The sequence below is a fragment of the Phragmites australis genome, chromosome 14 (assembly GCF_958298935.1).
Source record: "Phragmites australis chromosome 14, lpPhrAust1.1, whole genome shotgun sequence".
Lineage (NCBI taxonomy): Eukaryota > Viridiplantae > Streptophyta > Magnoliopsida > Poales > Poaceae > Phragmites > Phragmites australis.
The window spans coordinates 5875503-5901805 of record NC_084934.1 but is presented as its reverse complement, the minus strand read 5'-3'; the positions used below and the strand labels follow the sequence as shown (position 1 = coordinate 5901805).

Sequence of the window (26303 nt, the reverse complement as noted above, 5' to 3'; positions counted from 1 at the left end):
TGCAACATCTGGAGCAAGAAAGGCAAACATTTTCGAAGAATTCTTGCAGCAATCAAATCAAATTGATGCATCGCCTCGAATGACATATTTAACACATTAGACGGATTTGTCTGCTGAAACATTATCTCAATAGGTGACCGGCGAGATGGAGGGGTGGTCCGATCGTTGGCGTCCACGGCGGCCGTCGAGCTCCGGTCACCGGGGAGTCACCGAGGGTGGAGTATGAGGGAAGGCAACGGAGCTATGTGGTTGATGGCGCAAGCCGACTCCCGAGAATGGTTTAGGGTGGATGAAGACATTGCTTCGGGACGCGAGCGAGGCTACGGGTGCCTGAGGCGTCCGACTTTCACATTTCCGATTCTTCAAACGTTTAAATTTAACCGGCAAAAAGTATATAAATCTTTAAAGTATAGAAAAAAAGAAATAGCCTTCACGTCTTTGCCAAGAATGCTGACAGTATAATAACAAGTTATGAGAAAAAAATAAATCACTTCGAGAAGTTATTAGCTCGGGCTTATCATCCATAGGCCTCATTGCATAAGCCTCTGTGTAACCGTAGTTGTTATTTTTGACCGAGTGTGACTTCTTCTATAGAACATATACTGAGTTCTGATGGTATCTTATTAATATTTTCTAAATTTTTATTAAAAACCTGAGGTTGATGATACAATTACCAGCGTCGTATTTTATTTGCTTTCTTATGCTGTGGTCGGTGTAGAGACCGGAATTTTATTTCATTGTCTAAAAAAAAAGAGGAGAGGAAGCTGACTTTGGCTCCTATCTCACCAACCTTTACCAAGGTGGTAAGTGAACTTGAGAGTCCGGTCTACCACGTCAAATTGAAAGCGGCAATTTCGTCTTGGTCACGCATTTATCATCTCCATTTGTCCTGTCTCTTCTTTTCCTAGTCACGCACACGTCACGTGGTAACAAACTCGCCGGCAGCCTCGTCGTCGTCGTCGCACGGCCTCCGTGGGCGGTCGGTGCAAAGCGCCGCGGGAAAAGCGAAAGCTTCGTCTCTGTCAGCACCTCAGAATAAATGCTCCTCCATCTCCGCTCTCTCTCTCTCTCTCTCTCTCTCTCTCTCTCTCTCTCTCTCTCACTTCCCCTCTGGTTGCTTCTCACTGACACCAACTCACTCACCGGCGGCGATCCTCCACCCTCTCCGGCGGCCGGTAACGGTAACCTCCCCTCCCTTCCGTTTCGCAGGCAGCGCAGCAGCGGCATGGACGGCGCCAACCCCAAGCTGCGCGCTGCCGCGGCAACCTGCCCCTGCGTCCCCGACGACGCCATCGTGGAGATGTTCCATCTCCTCCCCGTGAAGTCCCTCCACCGTTTCAAGTGCGTCTCCAAATCGTGGTGCGGCCTGGTCACGGACCCCCTCCACCGCGAGCGGTTCGCGCAAACCCTGGCGGGGTTCCTGTACGCCGACGTCGACGACGCCGTCGCTGCCGAGAGCCAGAGCTGCAGCAACAGCGGCGTCTGCGAGAGCTGCCGCGAGGGCGACGCCGGCGCCGGCAGGGCCGAGAGCTCTCTCCGTATGTGCCAGCACGTCATGCTCTCCAAGCGGGAAATCACCCGGCGCTTCATCAACGTCTCGGGGATGGCCGAGCCGCTCATCGACGCTGCCTTCTCTTTCCTTCCGCAGGCGCCGGAGCCCCCCGGCGACGAGGAATTCCGCGACGTGATCCTGGACTCCCGCGACGGCCTCATCCTCCTGGGCCGCTTCCTGATGCACGAGAGCCTGGGCCTCCACCCGCCGGCGTGCTACCTTGTCTGCAACCCCGCCACCGCGCAATTCGCGGCCGTGCCGGACTCCGGCTGGGCCCCCAACAGCTCCGACCAGATGGTGCGCACCTACCTGCTCTTCGACGACGACGCCACCCGCCACCAATTCCACCTGCTCCAGTTCTGGGTGGATTACATGGACACCGTGGGAGCGGTGCACACCTACTCGTCCCAAACAGGGGCGTGGACGAACAGGGTGATCGAATGGCTCGACGGCGGGTGGAGAGACTGGGGCCGCGGCATGGCGCTGATCCAACCGGGCACCGGCAGCGCCGTCGTCAACGGCATGCTGCACCTCATCGTCGACACCGACGGCACGTCCGGCCCGAACAATCTGGTCGTGGTGGATGAGGCCGGGAGCACTCGCCGGACCATCACTCTGCCCCGGGATGGCGAGGAGAAAGATTGGTACTCCGTGTTCGTCGCTCGATCACAGGGGCGCCTGCACTACATCACGTGTGTGCGGCCGCGGCACGGCCGCCTATCGAAAGACGATCCATTGAAGCTGCTGGTCTGGGTTCTCGAGGACTACGATGCCGGGGAATGGGTCCTGAAGCACACCGTGAGCTTCCCGGAGCTGTTTGGGAGGATCGCGTGCCAGTTCCGCGTCGAGTACACCGCCGTCGCCGTCCATCCGGACGGCAACTGGGTTTTCTTTGCCCGCCATTGGGACCGGAAGCTGGTGTCGTACGACATGGATCGTAGGGAGGTGCATGTCGTCTGCGATCTTGGTCCCGGAGGTGATCAATGTGGCGATGAGCTTCCTACTCCGTACGTTCCCCTTTACTCGGACTCATCGGCCCTCGCAAATAAGCAATAAAAAGTGTTGCTTGTGGAGTCCTCGTTGGGACGGTCAGCAAGAATTTGAGCTTCCAAGTATTGAGCAGTTAGAAAACCGGGTAAATCTACTAGAATTGGTAATATGTTTTACTGCTGCTTTAATGTAGTCCTTTTCCTGTTCATGACCCTGTATGTACTATGAGTCAGCTGAGACCATGCAGATGTAAGCTAGCTGTATATATGCTAGTTATCTCAGTATATATGTTGTTGTTGCCTTAGTTATGATAATTTGTTTCTTTAGGCCTCAAATGATGTGTAATGTGTTGCATTCAAATTAAGTGACACTGACACTTAAATTTTTGTTTCTTCAGTCCTGTGTATCTGTTTATTTATGCTTAATATTTTCCAAACATGCATGCTGGCAGAATTTGAACACTGAAAGCTAAAGGAGGGCTCCTGCTCCTTCGTCGAAAAAGAAAAGCTACAGGAGGGCTTGCTTGTAGATGCTGAGTACTCGGGGTCTATTTCAGCAGTGTTCTAGAAGACGTCTGTATCATACTGATTTACCTACAGCCAATTGTATTTTTCCGCTACAATGAATAGCTGAGCTTCTAACTCTAGAACTACTAATGTACAACAACTATACCAGACACTTTGAGAAATTTGAAAGCGTTATACCTGAAGTTCGAGTGCCAAAGGAATTCGTACTTCATTGCTATAAGCTCTCCAGGCAACTCGAGAGCTCCAAAGGACATAAGAACTTCGCCAGCCGCCCAACGCCAACATCGTGTCCGGGAAATGCATCTTCCACCATAAGCTTCATCCCGACGGCACCTTGCCTCGATACAAGGCTTGATGGGTCCTTCGGAAATTTTTTCTCAGCAGCCCAGGATCAACTTCAGTGAGACGTTTAGTCCCGTAGTCAAGCTGGCCACCATTCGACTGATGCTATCGCTTTCCCTCACGCTTAATTGGCTCATCCATCAATTGGACGTCAAAAATACTTTCCTCCATGGGACATTCATTGAAACTGTTTACCGCCAACAACCTCCCAGCTTCATCGACTCCGACAAACCTGACCATGTGTGCCGACTCTGCAAGTCCTTATATGGCCTCAAACAGGCCCCTCATGCCTGGTTCAGTCACTTTGCACATTACGTTACCTCCATCGAGTTCGTCTCTTCCAAATCCGATCCCTCACTTTTCATTTACCACAAAGGTTCTTTCTTGGCATATCTCCTACTATATGTAGATGATATTATCCTTACTGCCTCCAGCTCCATCTTGTTGAGTCAAATCATATCCTCCCTACACTTTGAGTTCTCCATGACTTATATGGGCGAGCTTCATCATTTCCTTGGTGTCTCTGCATGACACACTTCTGCAAGCATTTTTATCTCTTAAGAACAGTATGCCCGTGACATCCTTGAGCGTGCCAACATGACATCTTGCAATCCATGTTCCACCCCGATTGATACTCGCACCAAACTTCCATCTGTTGTTGGTCTGCCTGTATCTAATCCTACTCTCTACAGGAGCCTTGTCGGCGTGCTTCAATACCTCACATTTATACACCCTGGACATCATCCATGCTGTGCAGCAGGTGTATTTTCACATGCATGATCCTCGTGAGCCCCACCTCACCCTTGTCAATCGCATCCTGTGTAACATCAAGGGCACAATTGCCTATGGACTTCAGCTCACTCGGTCCTCTTGCCATGATCTTGTGGCCTATACCGACGTCGATTGGGCGGGTTGCCCAGATACTCGCAAGTCTACATCAGGATATTGCATATTCCTCAGCGACAATCTCATTTCTTGGTCTTCTAAACGCCAAAGCACCGTCTCCCGTTCTAGTTCCAAGGCGGAATATCGAGGTGTGGCCAATGTCGTTGATGAGGCTTCCTGGCTACATCAACTACTTGCCAAGCTATATCAGCCTCTCCGTTGGGCCACAACTATCTACTGCGACAATGTTTTGTTTGTCTACCCCTCCACCAACCCGGTGCAACATCAGCGCAACAAGCATGTGGAGATTGATCTTCACTTTGTCCGCGATCGCATTGCTTTTGGCCACGTCCAAGTTCTTCACGCCCCCTCCTCTTCGCAATACACGAATATCTGAAAGGACAATGATGTCGCCTAAAGGGAGGGTGAATAGGTGTTTTAACAAAACTTCGCCCCTTTTACTATTTGGCCTAAACTTGCAGCAGAAATAAACTAACGGATTTTTCACAAATGAAAAAACTAAATATGCTAGGCTCAACTAGTGCACAAACACCCTAAACCAATATGAAGCTTACAATCCTAAAGTGAGACAAAGATTATTAAAATCAAGTAAGATAACTCTAATCTAAAATTCTGAAATTACTATTAATCAGAAGTTCCAATTATATTGTTCATCGGATGTTCTGATTCCCAAAATCGGAAGTTCCGATCAGTTCAAAACAACAAATTTTAGAATCACAAAATTAACTCTATGCACATACAACTAAGCATACAAGTATAGATATCAAAGTAATGCACAAGAGTAAGTAAATACGGAAGCAAATGATTTGTTACTGAAGTTCAGATATCCATCGATATCCTATGTCTCTGTTGAGGAAGCTCGGTCACACTTGAATCCACCACTGAACCGTCTATGAGACGGTGGTCTCTAAGAGTAAGAAACCCCCGAACTCGCGCATGATCAACACCGAGTGCTCAATCACACGTAACCTATGCGGTAATCCGTGGGCTACAAAAGCACCACATCCCTTATACACCTCTCTCTCTACTCACTAAGCCACCAAGGCTTGATTTTCATCAAATCTTGTTAGAGAGGGAAAGGGAGCACTCAAGGTGGAACGCCAAGTTCAAAACATCTCACAAGAGTAACACAAATCCCTCTAAGCAACCAGCCCCACGAAATGAGGCTAAGGGGTATTTATACCCCACTCTGAAAAACTAGTTGTTTGGCAGATTTTGTATTGATCGGAACTTCCGATTCTAAGAATCCCAACGATCGGAAACTAGTTGTTACAACATTTTCCCAGCACACATTGAAACTTCCGATGCTTAGATCAAAACTTTCGATTAGCAACAATCTCAACTGAGAACCTAAGACTTTGAGGATATCGGACAGTCCGATTTAGATCAAAATTTCTGATAAAAATATCAGAACTTCTTTTTATAAACTAATTAGCAAACCGAGAGTCCCAGATTCCTAAAACATTAGAATTTCTGACTGACATCGAAACTTCCGACCAAACATATCGGAACTTTCGATTTCAGCACAGTTGACACTCTGAAAATGACGATAACTTTTGATTCCGAAGTCCGACTTTGATGATTTCGGACTCTACAGAAAACTTATTTAGATGGCTACACATCTCTACTGAATTCATGATCTCAAACACATTTGATCAAAGCTAGGAACACTCTGAAAACCGATTCAAACACTTCTATCCATTATCCAAAGCTTAATCCCCCAAGATTAAACTAGGGACCATATGGAACATGTCAAACACCACTAAGGCTTGGCTATAACAACTTTTCTCCACTAAAATCGACAACAAAAAGGGTTAGATCTAAAACACCTTTTAGATACTCTAGACTCCTAAAGCGAACTCTCAACACAAACTCATTCCGCACTAAGCACATGGTTTGAACTCGACACAACAATCGAGTAATACTTTTGGCAGTCCCTCTTGATAGTATGGCTATTGATCCTATAACTCGGTCTCCCATCAAATTCCTTGAGATCAGCAAAACTAAAATATATATTCTAGTTATACCTTTGCCTTGAGCAATCCCATCGGACTTGATGAACACATCATCCAAGCCCTGATGTTTCTTATAGATCTTCAAGGCTCATCATCAACTCATCTTCTCTTTAATGACGATGATCATCCTCACTTATATTTTGATATTCACTTGATCTTCCGAAAGCTTGATGAAGTTTACGTGATTGCTTCTCATACACTAAGCATATAAGACTTCTCTCTTTTCATCATCTTCGTCCGATTCACCACTTAGGCATGAACCATAAGCATCAAGCACATAAGTTATCTACTAAGCTTGTCTTGATATTACTTCTTCCAACTTGACATATTGAATATCTCAATTCAACTCATGCCATCTTATGAAATCTAACCCCAACTTACTCTTAAGCACAAAGCACATAGCACATGAGTTATTTCATAAAATCTAATTGACAATTTCATACCTTTAGTTATTTGATTTTCACAAATAACTTAGCCCTCTTGCTTATTTTCAATTTTCTTGAGCTTCTCATTCATCTCATGAGCATCACTAAGAGCTCAATAAAACGATGTATTTCTTTTTATCTCATAACATTCTTCAACGAATCCACACTTTATTTCTTATGCATCTCCTATGAAATAATCCTAATAACGATTCTTAACATAATTATTAGTCTATAGGTATTATCATCATTTAACCAAATATCACTTAAAGCTCATTTATCTTGATGCATATTTCTCCTTAATGCATCATCTATAGAACGACCTACCAATAATTCTCAATAATATTATTAATTTATAAATATTATTATTAATTAAAAAAACTATACTTAAAAGCTAGATACAATTTTAATATCCTTACCGAGAGGCTGCCAACGTCACTCCTCATCGACTTCAGAAACAGTCTCCACGTTCGGAGCATTCCCGGTTGAGACTGCTGGGGTGTTAAACACTACTCCTCTCCCTGATGCAGCGCAGCTCCCGGTGCTTATCCTGCAACAGGCCAAGCTCTGTTCCGTTGTACATTAGTTGTAGATCCAACTAATTCTTGTTAAGCTGTTGTAACAACATGTACACGTGTGTATTTAACCACACTCCATGAATGCAATCAGATCGGCAAAAATTCGATTTTGTACAACATACGTGACCGTATTTGCTTAAATGGACAACTATTTTTCGTATTTATAATTTTAGCACATGTATTCGGCATACGGTGTGCCGAAAACGATTTTTCGGCATACGGTGTGCCGAAAATGACTGTATTCGGCACACCGTGTGCCGAATACAACCAAAAAGCGTATTCGGCACACGGTGTGCCGAATACAGTTGGTATTCGGCACACCGTGTGCCGAAATACCCTTTTGTCACGTCAAGTCACGTCGTTCTTTTTACTTTTCTCTTTTCTTTTCTTTTTGCTTTTGTCCTTTTGTGCCCACGATTTTTGGCCGGCTGCAGCCAACTGCATGGCGCATGTGCTCACCCATGCTCACCCATGTGTTGTTGTCTCCTCGGTGAGGCTTTAAATGGAGAGAGCAAGGAGGCATTAGCGAGCAGAGAAGAGCAAGGAGGCATCAGCGAGCAGAGAAGAGCAAGGAGGAGAGCAGGGAGAGGAGAGCAGAGAGGAGAGAAGAGCAGAGCAACAAATTAGTGTGAGCAGTCGAGCCCGAAGAGCTGCGGTGCAGCAGGACAGCTTCCTTAGTAGTAAGTACTTATATTTATTTGAATCATAGATTATGTATGTACTTATATTTAGATTAGAAAATATAGTTATAGCATGTAGATATTAAGTTGCTAAAATAGAGTAGGTGTAAGATTTGCATATTCTATGATCTTGTAATAATAGATGGTACTATAGTGTAATAGTAATCGTAATATTTAGATTAGAAAATGTAATTAGAGCAAGTGGACAGTTCGAATAAAATGGATAAACGATATTAAGTTGGTAAAGTAGAGTAGGTATACTATTTGTATATTCTATTATCTCGCAACAGAAGCAACTATAGTGTAACATTAACTGTAATACTTAGAATAAAAAATGTAATTAGAGCAAATATAGTATTTATTCTGCTCGAATACATTGGATAAGTAATATTAAGTTGGAAAAACAGAGTAGGTACAATATTTGCATATTTTATGATCGCACAACAAAAGCAACTATAGTGTAATATTAATCGTAATATTTAGATTACAAAATGTAATTAGAGCAAGTAGATCGTTCAAATCATTTAGATAAACGATATTAAGTTGGTAAAATAGAGTAGGTATACTATTTGTATATTCTAACAGAAGCAACTATAGTGTAACATTAACTGTAATACTTAGAATAAAAAAAGGAATTACAGCAAGTATAGTATTTATTCCGTGCTAATGCATTAGCTAAAATAGAGTACGTATGTAACATACATCTAATTAGTTATTTGGTCATTTATGTTTGTTTAGCAGAGACGCTATGACTATCCATATTTATTATGGAGAACGTCCCGCTGTTTTGCATGGGAGACTCGTGTCCATTCAGAACTGCCAGCACGTAGAGAGTACGGTTGAGCTACCAATTGATCTAAAAGGCTTACAAACACATGTTATGAGCCTTTTGTGTCTAGACCAGCAGTCCTACAATGTTATCCTAGAGGGTGTTAGGCCACGGCCTGTACCAAACAGCTCGCTCATTGTCCATACGTTGTTCGATTTGAGAACGAACAACGCTTGGGCCTTGTACTCACGTAAGGCATTAGAGGAGAACTTTGAAATGGGAGTGTACGTAACCATAGTATCACGACCGGTGCATGGTGAAGAGGTGGCTACTGTGGAAGGATTAGACCATAATGTGATGCATGATGAGGCGGGAGGGAATGTCGGGGAGGGCACTTCGGGTACGGATGGACCCGAAGTGGACCATGGTGAGGTAGATGCACAATGCATGGAGGATGAAGCCGGTGGTAGTGGCGATGAAGAAGGTGCTGACAATGATGACCCGGTGCCAGCGATCCAGTACTTTCATGGTGCTGGGCTGCTAAATTGTACCATCAGTGAGTATAACACCCTATCTAATTGGGGATATCATAATAGCGACATCCAGGTGGGGCAACGGTTTCGGAACAGGGAAGAGGTCATCCACTTTATCAGCAACTATGCTGTAATCACAAGAAGGGACCACAAGTGTGCCCGATCTAACCATACAGAGTATGAGGTTAGGTGTACGAAGCATCCGACTTGTCCTTACTTCGTACGAGCCCATAAGCCAAAGCACGAGAACTATTTTGTGCTGAGTAGACACATCCCACATACATGCAGCGAAGAGGCTATTAGGAATGTGAGCCACGCGGTTGATGCGAGATTCATAGCCCAACTACTCATCACCCTTGTTGGCACAAACATATGTTTGTCGCCAAAATCCATTATGGAGGAGGTGCAGACTAAGACGGGTATGATGATCAATTACCACACCGCGTGGCGAGCAAAGCAGAAGGCATTGAAGATGTTGTTTGGAAGTTTCGAAGATTCGTACCACTACGCACCGAGGCTGATGCAGAAGATTGCTATGACCAACCCCGGGACCCAGTGGGCCATGGCGGATGAGCCGATCAGGCTGGATGATGGGTCATACAGCAACACTGATCGATACCTCATTAGGTTTTTCTGGTCCTTTGGCCAATGCATCGAAGCTTTCAGGCATTGCAAACCGGTGGTATGTGTGGATGCCACATTTCTTAGTGGCAAGTACCATGGTAACCTAATGACAGCGATGGCGGCGGATGCAAACAATCAGATAATTCCTCTCGCTTATGCATTGGTTGAGAGTGAGAACAATGATAGTTGGTTGTGGTTCCTTACCTTGGTGAGGACACGTGTGGTTGGTAATAGGGAACGAGTCTGCATCATATCAGACCGCAATAAGGGCCTCTTGCATGCATTGGATGTGCTGCATGCCAGCACAAACCCCTCCATTGCGTAGCCTGATGTGGAGAGAAGATGGTGCATGCGACACTTAGGTGCGAACCTTTACTCAAGGTATCACAACAAGGGTCTTGTGAAGAGGTTCAAAGGGTTATGTCTTCAGAACCAGCAGGCGAAGTTCAACGAGATATGGCGAGAGTTAAATGAGACCACTCGTAAGATGATGGCACAGCAAGAAGCACAGGAGGACCATCTACGGACGCAAATGGTGGGGGGCCAAACCATCATTAGTCGTTCGCGTGGTACGTTTAGCCAGTGGATAGCGGGAAAGCCGGCGGAGCGTTGGGCCCTATTCCATGATACTCACGGTTCCAGGTGAGAACATAGCGTTTTAAAGATCATAATTTCCTTTTGGTTACGCAAAAAATTGTATCTAAAATTGTTGTATCTTATAATAGGTATACGATTATGACAACGAACATAGCTGAGGCATTCAACAATGTCCTAAAGGGTGTACGCGGCCTCCCATTGTGTGCCATAATTGAGCTCACATTCTATAGGACGGCTGACTACTTTCGAGACCGTGGTATAGCTGCAATGGAGTGCAGCACGCGGTTCGCACCTAAGGTGGAGAAAATCCTATCCAGAAGGAGGAGTAAGGCACACTTTCATCGGACTAGGATCTACGACCGGACCAATAATGAATTTGAGGTCATGTGTCGTCGTCGGTACACTTCTGGATACAGTGCAGGTGACACTGTGCAACAATGTCAAATTGGTCCTCACGAGGTGAAGTGCACATGCAATAAGCCAAAGCTACATCATATCCCGTGCTCCCATATCTTGGCCGCTTGCAGGGACATGGGCGGGAACGACGGATCACAATACGTATCACCCTATTTCACGATCGATGCACTGAGGAGCACATGGCTTCCAAAGATGCGTTCATTTAACATCGGATCCAGCTACAAAGCAATCGAGGGGCCTAAGTGGGTACCTTATCCCAGGGCCAGACGCACGGATCCTGGAAGGCCTAGAGCCACGAGGCTTCAGGGTGACATGGATGCAGCAGATGCTGTTGATGGACTACGTAGGTGCAAAATATGCAAGCAATCCGGCCATGACAGGAGGACTTGTCCGACCCGACGGTAAACTATTAGGCTACGATCGAATTGGATTGTATTAGCTTTGGTGCTAGTGAGTATGTTGGAAACATGGATTGTATTGTAATTTGTTATGAACGTATTAGGTGTTGTACCCATTTTGTAATAGCTATTATCTTACTTTATTTTATAATTGAACCATGAGGCTTGAAATCATTGGCATGGCTCACATTCACCTTCCCGAGCTTCTTCAACTACGGTATGACGAGAACCACAGGGGAAGGATGATTTTCGCAGGGCAACAGGTACATCGATATTACGTGAATTTCATTTGCTCTAATACCTTGGTACTTACTCTAAAAATGTATTGCATACATTTGCAGTTGCTCCCATTGCGTTCCAGGAGTGTGCGAAAGCTTAAGGAGTTAGACCCTCGATTCCACGAGCCCCTCGCACAGGCCGGACTCCTACCGTTTGCACTTATGATGGCAGGAGCTCCCATGGAGGGTGGTGGCAGGACTCCACTGCCGCCGATCGAGGTCTCACTGCTCACAGGCCTGGTCGACCGCTGGCGTCCTGAGACGCACACATTCCACTTTCCTTGCGGAGAGATGACCGTTACTTTACGGGACGTTGCCATGCTGACTGGGCTCCCGATAAGGGGCACCCCGTTAGTACTTCCACGACCAGGAAAGGAGCAGTGGAAGAGTTATATTCACGGCATGTAATTATTTGTTACATAAAGCATTTTATACGTTGGAGTGTTGTTCATGGTTCATTGATTCTCTGTATCTTGTAGGTTTAACATGCATTATGACATGAAGGATGTAGGGCTCTCCATGTCATGGATTCATGGCCTACCACAGTTCAGCCCTTGCCCACCGGATGCGGACGAGGCAACAATTATGCAGCATTATAAGGTGTACTTGTATATCTTGCTTGGAGGCATAATGTTTTACAACACGGCAGGTGATTATGTACTTCCGCATATTTTATGGTTAGCGCGTGAGCTCACATCACGTCCGTACGAGCCGACACATTACAGTTAGGGATCTGCTGTGTTGGCTGCTACATACAAAGGATTGTGTGCCGCAACCCAACGGTCAACAAAGGTGGGATCTATTTCTGGTTGCCTACACCTTCTACAGCTCTGGAGCTGGGATTATCTCCCGGTGTGTCGACCGTGGGTGAGCAAGACCTACTATCCAGTTCCCATCTCTGACGGCGTCGCCGACGACATGAGGCCAACGATGGGTTATAGGTGGCTTCATGCCAGGCTACGATGGAGTCACCACCAAGACAATGGAAACTACTCCCGGGTGATCAGTGACCTTGATGTCCTCAGTGCCGATCTTGTGGAGTGGGATCCATGGCGTAGTGAACGAGTGGCCGAAATTGCGACTGGCGGCCTCATCGCACCATCTTGTTTCCGTGACTCCGACCTATAGATGACTAGATGTTTTCTGCTTTATATGAACAATGTAGAAGTGTATTCTCCTGACCGTGTGCAGAGGCAGTTTGGTCATCGTCAGTTGGTGCCAGTACCGCCCCCACGAGACGCTGGTCAGGCGCACGAGTAAGTGTGTTACTGTAGATACCATTTTGATGTTACAAAATTTTAACTATTTATGTCACATACAGGAGGAGTGCCCAAGGAAACGCAAGCACCCACGACTGGGCGAAGATTAATGCAGAACACATAACCCGGTGGATGGAGTCTGGTGCAGTGGATGTCGTCGTTCCTACGGGACAGTACGACGATAGCTCGTACTGGGAGTACCTTGCGTGGTATCAATCACGAACGCGTCCCACCTTACTCAGCGGCAGCGTACCGCCAGCCCCTAGACCCTTCCCCGAAGATCGTGCCCGGCTTCTACATGTGGTGGTAAGTGATGTTGTACTTATAACGATTTTCATTAGTTTGTCATCCGTATTACTGACATAACCCTCAACAACAACAGACCGAAGCGGGGATCGAAATGCATAGGCATGCGGAGCATGACCGTTGGGAAGCGAGTGGGTCAGCCACGCGAAGGGATAGGCACCCTCTCTGAGACTACATGAGGACGAGAGGGTCTCGCCTTTGGTCCGCGATACGTGGACTAGGTGGTTGCGCCCCGCGTTGTAGGGCATACGACGTACCCGCCATGGACCCGTCCCGTGCCTCCCACAGCAGGCGCTCATCCAGTGCTCATGAGGCACATTCACGGGAGGTCCCTTCGTCTGCGGCACATCATGGGACACGTTCTTCTGCTGGAGCCGAGGAGGTGATACCTGAAGCTCCCGCTCCTGAGGAGTGCATACTGGGTTCCCAGCCCCCTCCGTTCACACAACCTACTCAAGCTACGCAGACAACTCCACCAGGATTATCAACTCACAACGAGGATGTCATTGACTGCACACACCAGACACCCACCTGGAGTGGCACTCAAGATTTTGACTGGGCTGGTGCATTGCAATCGAGCAGCTTCACGGAGCTACTGAGCGGCCAATACCCCCAATATCCCGATGCACCAGGGGGTTCACACTGGTACCAGGAAGCTGGGACTTCATCATTTCGGACTCCCACCGAGCACGTACTACCGGCGGTCACACTCCCGCATGACGATCCTACAGCGTGGTATATGCAGGGCCGAGTTAGCGGTTCTGGATACACATTCGGCGGAGTTGGAACACATCATGAAGACGAAGATGAGGACCAAGGGCACACATGGCAGGGGCCAGCTCAGGCGGCTGGGATGAGGGCCACACACCCGCCAGACGCTTACACTCCTGAGGATTTCTTGCGGCGTAGGCATCGTTAAAGAGCCATTTGTACTATGCCATACACTATATTATATACTCATTTGTACTATGCCATACACTTCAGTGTTCAAGTAATTATATTTAGTTTACATAATCTTTTTTAACTAATTATGACACATAACTTATTTATCAGTAACTTATTAAGTATTTGTATATATCATTTTCGACATTTCATACATGTTTATTGTTTGTTAAATAACCAGCGAATCGTGCTTTGGTGCAGACAAAAAAGTTGCAGGGAAATCTCAATATGGCGAGAAATTCTACTACTGCATTCCCATGGACATATACAACGATCGATATAGCATTAACTGTCTGCTTGCAGGTTGTGCGTGGAGGGAAGGATGATCCCTTCAAAGAGAGCAACCTAATCCAAGCTGTGTCTAAATTAAATACAAGACCGCCATGTTCTGCGTTCACCGTTCCACTTCTACATGTAACAACCGACGACCTTAGGGCCCTATTACATGAGCGCCGCCGAATATACCTCAGGGTTTGCGAACTAGCCGACCATCCTTCTTTACTGGGTTTCTGTATGAGGCAACGAAGGATGGCGATGTTGCCCGACCAGTATGCATCCCACATACAGGTTCGTCATTTTCTATTTCATCACCATAGTTGTCTTATTGTATTTTATTCGAATACCCCTTTTCTGCTTTAGGCATTCCCAGAAGACGCGGAGTTAATCAACAAAGAAATACCACACCTCTTGGCAATGCAAATGCTCTTCGGCGGGGGTGTGCTGCCTGGTTCGCGTCGAAGACGACGAAGATCAGCGAACCCAAGGGGTACAAGAGCTGATGAAAATTTGATGCCACTAATGCCTCGGTGTTCCACCAGCCACACAGGAGAAGGTTCAACTCTTACTACAAGAGCACATCCTACTACCGCGATACCTGAAGACGACGACGACGACGACGACGATTTCATGCCACCAATGCCTCGGCGTTCCATCAGCCACATAGGAGAAGGTTTAACGAACAATACAAGAGCACATTCTCGAACCGTGATACCTCCGGACGACGACGATGACGACGATTTCATACCATCAATGCCTCGACGTTCCACCAGCCACAGCCACACGGTTCAAGGTTCAACGAACCATACAAGACCACGTGCTCCAATCGTGATACCTCCAGACGATGACGACGACGATTTCATGCCACCAATGCCTCGGCGTTCCACCAGCCACACAGGAGAAGATTCAACGCACAATACAAGAGCACGTGCTCGAACCGTGATACCTCCGGACGACGACGATGACGACGATTTCATGCCATCTATGCCTCGACGTTCCACCAGCCATAGCCACACGGTACAAGGTTCAACGAACCATACAAGAGCACGTGCTCCAATCGTGATACCTCCAGATGATGACGACGACGATTTCATACCACCAATGTCTCGACAATTTCGTTAATCTACATCATCACTTTCTATTGCCATTTTAAGATGATCATTGATACCTTATTAATCTTGCCCATGTTCGAATATACCCGTTAAGACTATTGGTCGCCTTAAAGACTATTTTTTTACTCATGCTTTTTAAAATATTTTAGATTAGCAAATTTTTAATTTTGTTACATAAATTACACAGGCAAATCACGTGATGGGAGGAGTACGAAAAAAAAGGTATTTCGGCACACGGTGTGCCGAATACCAACTGTATTCGGCACACCGTGTGCCGAATACGCTTTTTGGTTGTATTCGGCACACGGTGTGCCGAATACAGTCATTTTCGGCACACCGTGTGCCGAATACATGTGCTAAAATTGTAAATACGAAAAATAGTTGTCTATTTAAGCAAATACGGTCACGTATGTTGTACAAAATCGAATTTTTACCAATCAGATCATTGCGTGCATCTCTGTCCTGCGTTTATACGCTTCCGTACTGATTGGCATGTAGTTCATGGTTTTAGGGTATGTTTATTTTTTATGTAGGTTGTGAGAATCTGTATTTTGAACCGTGGATTGTAGAAGCTATTTTAAGTGGATTGTGTTATAATCTAGATCTGGATTGCTGCAATCTGTTTCTGAAATCCGTTCATTTATTTACATAATCCGATTATGGAGCATAATACAGAATCAAAACAAACAGGCGTTAGACATTTGGGCGTTGGTTCGGTAACCTGCCTTTCTTTTACGAATTTCAGATTCAGTTTAGTGCTCTTCTTGATTGCTTTCCTTTCAGAAGTATGCGAAACACTGTGATAGAATGAAAAAGAAGACAAAACATGAACAAAGTCTATTAAATTACGTTTTTAAAGGGATGCGAGTTCAATATTTTCCAATTTGGCGTGCAGTTAATCAAAGTGCGATTTAGGCATTTGGGACTCGATTCAGTAAACTGTCTTTTTTTTTCAAACTTACTCTCCATGAGATATAATGCAAAGGATATTATTTTTGAATAAAAAATTCACAGAAGGTTTAGAATTGTCTCTAATTTGTTTTAGAATTTTTGTGTATTTTTTAAATTTTTTTGAAATTTTGGGATGTTTTTGCAACAAAAATGCAGAAAATTCACTCGATCAAATTTGAAATTCAGCGAAAATTCGGACAGAATCGACCGAACGGTAACCGATCGGTTTGCATTGGTTACCAAGTGGTTTCAACAATTTATCGAGCTCATTTTCCGCATTTTTCGCATTATCGGTAACCGTTCGGTTTTGTTGATTTATTGAGCGGTTTTCTCGAATTTTAGTGAAGTTAAAAATAACAAAAAAAATGCTCAACCTTGTAAAATCAATAGCTAATTCATTTGAGCTTCAAATCAAGTGAAATAAATTTGTTGGTTTTCTTGTAACATGATATATATGATAAAAAATATTTATACTCATAAAAAAGTTAAATATTTTCTGTAAGAAAATGTATTTACTAAATCAAGTTAAATGCATAGTTTACTCTTTGCTAATCCAAAAATTATTAAACCAATTTTTGTAGTCTTCGTACATGATCTTATGTCTTTTAAAAATACATTAACTCATGAAATAATTATTGTAACATGCAAGATTGTGTAAATATATTGCAACTAGATTAATTCGTAACTAACCCATCACACCTCCAAAATTAGTGAATTCACTTTTATTAGTTTACTTATATTATACTTTATGTAGAAAAAATAATGATATATATGAAAAAGTTAATTACAATACTATTTTTTAACATATTCACTTTATGCTTTTGAACTTTGTAAAAATCATGGAGAAATTACAAAAATTCTAAAGGAAAAAGTCCATTTTACTCCCTCAAACTATACAGTTGGTCCGAATAACCCCTAAACTATTAAACCATTTGTTTAACCCCCTGAGAACAGTAATCCGGATCATTTTACACCTTTGACAGTGGTTTGAGCTGATTAGGACTCTAGTTTGCTGACTAGACATGCCACATAAGCAGGGCGATGTGGCTGGATGATTCGGTGTTACAAAAAACCCCCGCCCGATCGGTCTCGCCCAGGCCCAGTCCCCACCCCCTTGTCTTCTCCTCGGCTTCTCCTCCTCTCTGATCATATAGGGCTCACTGCCGAAGACAAGGTTTCGTTGCCAGAGCTAAGAGGATGCTTAACTGATCATATAGGGCTCACTGTCGAAGACCAAGTTACATTTCACTGGTTGTTCCCTGGTAAAGAACTAAGCAATGGATTGAGGAACCTTAAAGATGATAAATCCTGCATCTATATGTCAGATAGCATTTCAGAGGGAGGAGTGGCTGATATATATGTCGAGGTATTCAAGGATTGCCCAGATGACAATGTTGTTATGTCTGCTGGCACATCTGCATGTGTTATGTGCAAGGAGCCGAGGAGGAAGCCAGTTTTTGTCAGCAGTCCATCTAAGGAGCAGAGTAACAAAGATGTGATGAAGCTGAAAGCCTTCTACAGTTCACCTGGAAAGAGTACAAGACACAAGTACACCTAAATGGGGATGAAGAGGATGCTTCTGATGATGAAGTTAGTGAATCAGATGGTGATCAAGAGGGTGCTCATGGTGATGAAGGCAGTGAGTCAGGTGACAGTGACTATATTCAAGGAGATGAGGATACATCAAAAGAAGATGAGGAAGCAGTACAAATGAGGCAGCAAGATAAGGAAGCTAGGGAGAATCCAAGTACAGTAGTTACTCCTATCCCTGAGGCATTGGTGCACCCTGATGAAGATGATGAAGCCTTGGCACTTTGTGATGACACTGAACCTGCATATATGGACTCTAGTGAAGAAGCCTCCTATGATGATGCAGAAGAAGGTGAAAGTGTTAGAAGGAAGAGCAGGTTCTCTAAGTTTGACAACAAAGCACCAATACCAAAGTTTGTTGTTGACATGGCATTCAGAGGAAGAGCTAAGTTCAAAGAAGCACTAATCAAGTATGGGATAGCTGTGAGAAGACATCTAAGGTTCCCCAAGGATGAGAGAGCTAGGATCAGAGCAAGATGTTCTTGGCCTGGTTGTCAGTGGATGATCTATGATTCCAAGAGAACAAACAGTGATTGGTTTCAAGTCAAATCTTTCAATGATGTGCATACATGCCCTAAGAGGAGAGATAGCAGGTTGGTAACTGCTTGGAGGATAGATGATAGGTATGAACACATCATCAAGGCTAATCCATCATGGAAGCTTTAGAACATCAAGGATACAGTATTTTTTTAGATGTTTGATGATGTGTCTCTGTCAAAGATGAAGAGGGCCAATGGAATAGTGATGACAAGGGTATATGAATCAGCCAAGGGAGAGTACTCTAAGGTATTTGAGTATCAGGCAGAAATTCTAAGAACTAATCCTGGGAGCACAGTGGCAGTCTGCCTTGATCCTGATTATATTGAGCCTGTCTTTCAGAGAATTTATGTTTGTTTTGATGCTTGCAAGAAAGGTTTTTTAGCTGGGTGTAGGAAGGTAATAGGACTGGATGGATGTTTCTTCAAGGGGGCTTGCAATGGAGAACTTCTGTGTGCACTAGGAAGGGACTCAAACAACCAAATGTATCCTATGGCCTGGGCTGTTGTAGAGAAAGAGACAAGAGATAGTTGGTTCTGGTTCCTGGACTTCTTCAAAAAGACTTGGAGATTCCTTATGGGGGGTTTGGGTGGGTCATTATATCAGACCAGCAAAAGGTAATCTACACTTGTTTGCTTCTAGTTCATTTGATTGCTTTATGTAATCTACACCTGATTGCTTTGTTTGTCACAATATCTGATTTGTTGCCACTTGTTTGCTTCTGTGTCCACTTGATGCATGCAAGGACTTCAAAGTGCAATAGCTGATCTATTGCCACAAGTTGAACATATAATGTGCACCAGGCACATTTATGCCAATTGGAGGAAGAAATATAGGGATCAAGCATTTCAGAAGCCTTTCTGGAAGTGTGCCAAAGCATCAAGTGTACCTTTTTTCAACTTCTGCAAAGCCAAGTTAGCTCAGTTAACTCTTGCTGGTGCAAAGGACATGATGAAGAATGAACCAATTCATTGGAGCAGAGCCTGGTTTAGGGTAGGGTCCAATTGTGACAGTGTTGACAACAATATGTTTGAAAGTTTCAACAATTGGATAGTGGACATCAGGGCATTGCCTATCATTACTCTGCTAGAGGGTATCAGGACCAAGGTCTTTGTGAGGATCCAAGAAAACAGAGCCAAGTCAGCCAAGTGGTCAGGAAGGGTATGCCCAAACATTCTGAAGAAGCTAAACAAGTATATTGACCTAGCTGGGAATTGTCAAGCAATCTAGAATGGGAAAGATGGCTTTGAGATCAAGGACAAAGACAAGAGATACATTGTTGACATAAAGAAGAGAATTTGTTCTTGCAGGTACGGGCAATTGGGGGTATTTCTTGTGCACATGCAATTACTGCCCTATTTTTCAGCTCTAAGCAGCCCGAAGACTACATACATGATTGCTATTCAGTGGAGCACTACAATAGGATTTATGACCATTGCATGCTGCCAACGGAGGGCATGAGGCAGTGGAAACCTACCGATCATCCTAAACTAGGTCCTCTAGGTTATGTCAAATTACCAGGCAGGCCAAGAAAGGAGAGGAGGAGGGAACCAAGAGAAGCTAAGAAGGCCACAAAGATGTCCAGAGTAGGAACTAAAGTGAAATGTAGCAGCTACAAGGGGACTGATCACAACATCAGAAGATGCCCCATGAATATAGCTAGGACCAGAAAAAGAAGCATCCTTGAGAGAGCTAAAGAGGCAAGCATCCTACCTTGTGCATTTACCTAAGTACTTAGATGTCAAACTAACATGGCTATGTTAGTTGCAGGTTCAAGAATCCAGCAAACCACAAAAGAGGTCTAGGAAGGTAGCAAGTAGCTCAGGCACTGCAGTTGATGTAAGTTAATCAATATGGTACTTAGCAAGTAGCTCAGGCACTGCAAGAAACTTATTTTCTTATCTATCATTCAATCCTAACAGTAATCACAATTTTTTGTGCAGACCACTACTATTCCATCCCAGAGCAGCATCAATACAATTGCAAGGGGGAAAAGAGCACCTGGCATGTCCACCAAATCCAGGACCCTCAAGAAATGAACTAGGCAAGTTACCAAGGATGCAAAATTTTGGTTGTAATATAGCTCTAGTAACACTACTTTTGTTCTGTGATGGGATATAGCTCAAGTTCCACTCCTTCAATTCACTGATGCAATATAGCTCTAGTACTTTGTTCTATGATGCGATATAGCTCCAGTTTCAGTATTTCGGTTCATTGATGTAATATAGGTCCAGTTTCAGAACTCTGTTTTAGTACTCTCGTTCAGTGATGCCACTGGTATTTCAGTAAGTGTTCATGTTCTAGATATTTGTTCTTGCCTTCCTGTTCAGCAAATGGAACACCAACCACCTCGCTTGTTGCCGCTCTGAGCCTGTGATGCTTGTGCCACGTTAATTTCCAAAACAGAGAGCCGATAACAGAGCCAAAACCAGTGTCAAAGGTGCAAACAATAACAGAGCAAAAACCACTATCGGGCTGGGGGGTTTTGTAACCCCGAATCGTCCTGCCACGTCGGCCTGCATATGTGGCACGTCCAGTCAGCAAACCAGAGTCCTAATCAGCCCAAACCACTGTCAAAGGTGCAAAATGATCCAGATTACTGTTCTCAGGGGGTTAAACAAACGATTTAATAGTTTAGGAGTTATCCGGACCAATTGCATAGTTCGGGGGAGTAAAATGGATTTTTTCCAATTCTAAATTAAGTGAAACCAATTTTAAAGATCCTCTTAAGATACGTCTTAAAAAAATGTGTTTTCATGTTAAGTTTTTCCCTTAACATGAGTTAATAAATAAGTTGCGCGCTTTAATTTTTTCTTTTTTTCAAACTTCCTCCCTATAAAATATGATGCAAACCACATTATTTTTGAAAAAAAATCACAGAAGTTCTTAGAATTGGCTCTAATTTTCTTAGGATTTTTTCTGATTTTTTATTTTTATTATTATTTTAATATTTTTTAAATTTAAATTCGATAATAGATTGGTTTATATTATCAGAGCAGAACAATAAGATCGGTTACCACAAATTTCGACGGTAACAGAAGGTATTAACCTGCATGTGAGTTCCACGTTTGCTAGTGTAAAGAAAAAGAGAAAGATGAACCAGGCCTGGGCCGTACCAGAATTCCTTTTCGGAATCCATCTTTTATTATTATTTTCCAGAAAAAGGAAAATAAAAGCGGAAGCAGAAAAAGATCCCACAAAAAGTAATGACACGTGCGCTCCGTGCGGCCCGTCTCCCGAGATATATAGAGATACCTCCTCTCTCTCCTCATCTCGTTCCATCCGCCTCCCCCCTCTCTCTAAACCCTAGCGCCGCGACCCGAGCAATCCCTAGGTTTCCGCGCGGGGTGAGGCCGCCGTCCTTCCCGTCTCGTCTCGTCTCGCCTCGCCTCGCCTCGGCGCGATTCGCGCTGCTCCGTGGCACGGATTGGTGTGGGCTTTGGTTTGATTGGGTGGGTGGTTTTTGGTGCAGGTGGTGGCGGCGGCGAGGGGATTGGGCCCGGAATGGCGGAGGAGAAGGTGGGGCGGATCTTCGTGGGCGGGCTGTCGTGGGACACCACGGAGCGCACGCTCGAGCGCACCTTCGGCCAGTACGGCAAGGTCATCGAGACACAGGTATAACCATAGTCCTGCGCTGATTCGTGCGTTTGCGATGCGTGGGTGGGATTGTTGTTGGGGGTGTGATTTGGTGGGGATTGAAGGTATTTAGTTGGGATCCCTTGTTTCGGTGCGGTTAACATGTAGACGGATGTGGTATTTAGTTGAAGAAGCGAAATCCTAGAATAAGGTTGTTTTGTTGAGATGGTTATTGTGGTACATGGATCTGTTCTGTTCTCCCCGATTGCATAATAGCCTGATGCATTAGTTGGAGACAGAATCTTGATAAATACTTTATTTTAGCAATCGAATAATTTCCATGAAGATACGGGCATGCAGCAACAAAACCATTTTGCTGTTGTTCTGGAACAAAAATGTTGAGGGGGAAACAGATGATGAAACTGCTTGTTGGTTGTTTTAACCTGTTGATTTTGTTGACTTACTGGTTCTCACCATTCTGATTATGTTTCCGCGTTTTTTTCTCAACAACCGCTCATAACCGTGCTCCATGACTTTAGTGAAGATAGACATCACATGCATCAGAATCATCCATACGATAAAAGCATGCCTCAGTTGTATTGAAGATCATTTGAACCTCATGGTTGTTAAGATTTTTTTTTCCCAGTTGAATAAATTTGGTAACTATTGTTATGAGAAATTTTATTAGTAAGTCATTAACTGGAGCATACGGTGTTTCTTGTTTGTTTATGTCCGTGCTCTTTTGTTTTCTCTGTCTTCCAGTTTCAATCTAATGACAGTTGCTGATTCTCAGAGGCTGCTGTCACTTCCAGTTCCATATTTTAGGAAGTTAACAAAGTTGCAGGAAAAGAAACTGACTAATCAATTGAGCTCACCGGTTAAGCTTTTTGGGGCGATGGGTTCGGTAAAAATCAATTGGAAGTATCTGCACTGTTTGTTTCAATTTTGATAGACGTACTCTGTTTTGTGGGAAGAACCAGAGACCCGACTTTGCCATGTTAGTACTTAAGATGACTGATGTCAGCATAAGATTGCAGAAAATGAATTGTCACCGCCATGGTTAATGAATTCCACAGAAGTGAACATGATTGCCATCGCTGGGTTACTTAGCAAAGTTTTGTTGCATCATTCTTCCAGATCTGTTTGATAAGAAAGGCAGATCCTTTGATTAGTCAGGCAGTACATGTGATGCTGAAGAGCAAGTGGTGTATGCTCATATGTGCTTACATATGCTTGGAAGAGCATTATTGTCAGTGTCCATAGTTCCCTTCCCTTCGCAATGGAATGGAAATGCTTAGTTGTACATGCAAAAGAACAGTCTAATATTAAAAAAGAATGTATTTAGACGTTGCAGTTATGTTTTTTTTTAACAGTAAATGGCAGGAGCTCTGCCCATCACTTTAGAAGGAAGAGAAAAGAAGTACAAATAGGGCTGCACGCCCTGTTACAGTCCGACGGATCTCACCCAAGGAAAAACGGGACACCCCAAAATAAACCGTACATTATATCATGATGTTGCAATTATGTTATAAGCAATATGGCAGGCTAACTAAAATCTGACCTGTTCTTGTTAGAAGTTCAGCTCTTAAATTATCGTTTTGCGCCTATACTGCTGGGCAAAAGTAATTGGTCTCAGTTCAGTTTGTTGGATTGGAGTTTACTGGTTCCTGCAGCACATGCGTTGGACACAGAAGTGTTCAGACTCATCAATGGCGTTTGTGGTCAAATGCTTGATGCTTCCAGTTCTGATTTCTGACCTTTGGCCATATTATGCCTGATCAGTAATTTTCTGTATCAGTGGGGCAGTTAATGCAGATTTTGATTTGCATACAACATTTGAGCTGTGGTGTAAAGATTGACTATTACTCTACAGTTGTGTGAGATGGTTTCACTGGTTTGCATACGTGCATCAGCTGTTGTCACTTTCATATTACTCAATTTGTATGTGCATGTTATTGCCAGTGATACAATTTTTTGGCTGCTCACTCTTACATCTGCTATATACCCATCAGTTCACTTTCATTGTATGTATAGGTTGTAGTGGAAAGGGAGACAGGCCGCTCCAGGGGGTTTGGATTTGTTACATTTTCAGAACCGCGGGCTGTGGATGCTGCCATTCGGGGAATGCATAATGGAGAACTAGACGGCCGAAATATTTCTGTGAACAAAGCTCAACCTAGGATGAACTCTGATGATGGCTATGGATATGGTGGTGGTGGTGGTGGTGGTGGTTACTCTTCTGGTGCTAGAGGTGGATATCGCAGTGGAACTGACGTAGTTCCAGCAGCGAGTAATGATTGCTTCAAATGTGGCCGCCCTGGACATTGGGCTCGTGAGTGTCCTTATTCAGATGGAGGTAGAACTGGAAGGTACTCTCCCACTTCGAGGTATGGTGGTGGCACTGGGGGACGTGGTGACCGCTTTGGAGGATCAGACCGTTTTGCTAGCCGCTATGATGATGATAGATATGATGGTGGGCGTTATGTAGAAAGCAAGGATACCTATTATGGTGCTGGACGTGATCGTTATGCCAGTGATCGCTATGCACCAACAGCAGATCGCCATTCTGGTGACAGATATAGTGGTGCAGATCGTTATGCATCAAGTGGCTTTGCCAGGGAAAGAAGCTATGAGAGAGATGGAGGAAGATCCAGCGGGAGTTACTACCGTGATGATACTAGGGGCTCTGGTGGTTATGGAAGAGGTGGTCCATGTGTGGGGGGCAGTGGTGGGCCTGCTCGCTTTGGTGGGAGTTACCGAGATAGACCTGCCCCCTATGATCGTCCTAGCAGGGGAGCTCGCTCATATGATGATCGCTACTGATTAAGGTTACCTTGGAGCAGAACAGTGATATCTAGTGTTTTTCAGTTATCACTCTATACTTTATTTACAGTTTGCTATATTGATACTTCAACTCTGTTATTCAGCAGTGCAGTGCAGTTTGTTTAATTAATCTCCAAGACAGTGTGTAGTCAGTATTTGAGCTATTAGTTGGTACAATAAACTGTAGGCAGTGTGTGATCCTGGTTCGTCATGTTGTTTGTGTAATTACTTTGCACTCCTGTTAAACTGAGTCTCAGTATGTTATCTTTGAATTAGCCTGCTGCCCTGGACTTTTGCTGACTTGTCGAGACTACTGAGCCACATTTTCTATCTTTAGTTGAATTTCGCACAAAGAATTCTCATTACCAAAGTTGTACAGCAGGGGAATGTGCAGGTCTGTGGAAAGGAATGTTTGCACCTGTATTTATTTGCTGGGCAATCATCCAGTTTGTTCAGCTCTTGTTTCTACTGGGTTGCTCAGAAATCAGAACAGCGTAATTAACCGCTTGCAGGCTGGGTTCCGAGTAAACTGAGAATGTTAATCTGAGGAATATACGTGGTTTGGTGTGTATGCAGACCTGATTGCAGGGCAGTGGTTTGGTGTGATTTTTTTCCTCTGGTAGATAACTGCATTTGACGTATGCAAGTTTACTAGTGATGTCTGGGGCAGATGCCTCTGACTTCTTTGCAGGCTTATTTCTGCTTCTCTTGTCGAAGGACAGCAAGTTCCGATTGAAGTACCTACTGTATGATGAAGCTGTTGAAGTTTGTGAGCAATGTGTGGTCGGGAAAAGCTAAATTGGGTTCATGAATCCATGTTAAATCTGCAACATATTCAAGTTTATACTGGCTCGACTAGAAATTTAGAATTTCAGGTTGGATAGTTTTGTTCTTTCCATTAGAAATTTATAATTTCAGGTTGGAGAGTTGTCTTGTCCTTTTTTTCAGTTCCCTTTTAATTTCTTTTTTGTAAGGGTTGTTATTCGTGAAAATTTCATAACATCATGTTCACTGCTAATCTAAATGGCGTGAGTATATATTGGATGCCACTAGTTATTCTTTTCTACGTCGGGAACCTGATTTCAATCTTGGATTTCACTTTTCAGCGAGGAATGTAACAGAAAATATCGAGCTGTACCACTCAACTCTGATACGCAAATTTGCTGAAATGGAATACTTGGATACGTTCAGGTGTTAAGAATACACCCGATGTGCCGCCATGCTTTAGACAAAACTGTTAACACAAATTGAGTAAAAGGTAATAGAGAATATATGCCTTGTTTGGCACAGTTTATACTTCTGT

The 26303-nt window shown here is 44.2% G+C and overlaps 2 protein-coding genes across 2 annotated transcripts; both read left to right on the top strand.

Moving 5' to 3' along the window:
• Window positions 1-884: 884 nt before the first annotated feature.
• On the top strand, window positions 885-2938 carry LOC133890047 (uncharacterized). The gene has a single exon (XM_062330488.1). The coding sequence runs from the start codon at window positions 1040-1042 to the stop codon at window positions 2606-2608; it is 1569 nt and encodes a 522-aa protein (XP_062186472.1). The 5' UTR covers window positions 885-1039; the 3' UTR covers window positions 2609-2938.
• An 18873-nt stretch (window positions 2939-21811) lies between these two features.
• Window positions 21812-25571, top strand: LOC133890593 (glycine-rich RNA-binding protein RZ1C-like). The gene is made up of 3 exons (XM_062331040.1): window positions 21812-21948; window positions 22074-22216; window positions 24212-25571. Exons 2-3 carry the CDS (start codon window positions 22106-22108, stop codon window positions 24998-25000), a joined length of 900 nt encoding a protein of 299 aa, XP_062187024.1. The 5' UTR covers window positions 21812-21948; window positions 22074-22105; the 3' UTR covers window positions 25001-25571.
• The last annotated feature ends 732 nt before the right edge of the window (window positions 25572-26303 follow it).

Coding starts and splice junctions, on each gene's coding strand:
- LOC133890593 (XM_062331040.1), top strand. CDS start 22,106: ATGGCGGAGGAGAAGGTGGGGCGGATCTTCGTGGGCGGGCTGTCGTGG. Junction 22,217..24,211: donor GCAAGGTCATCGAGACACAG/GTATAACCATAG, acceptor TTGTATGTATAG/GTTGTAGTGGAAAGGGAGAC.
- LOC133890047 (XM_062330488.1), top strand. CDS start 1,040: ATGCTCCTCCATCTCCGCTCTCTCTCTCTCTCTCTCTCTCTCTCTCTC.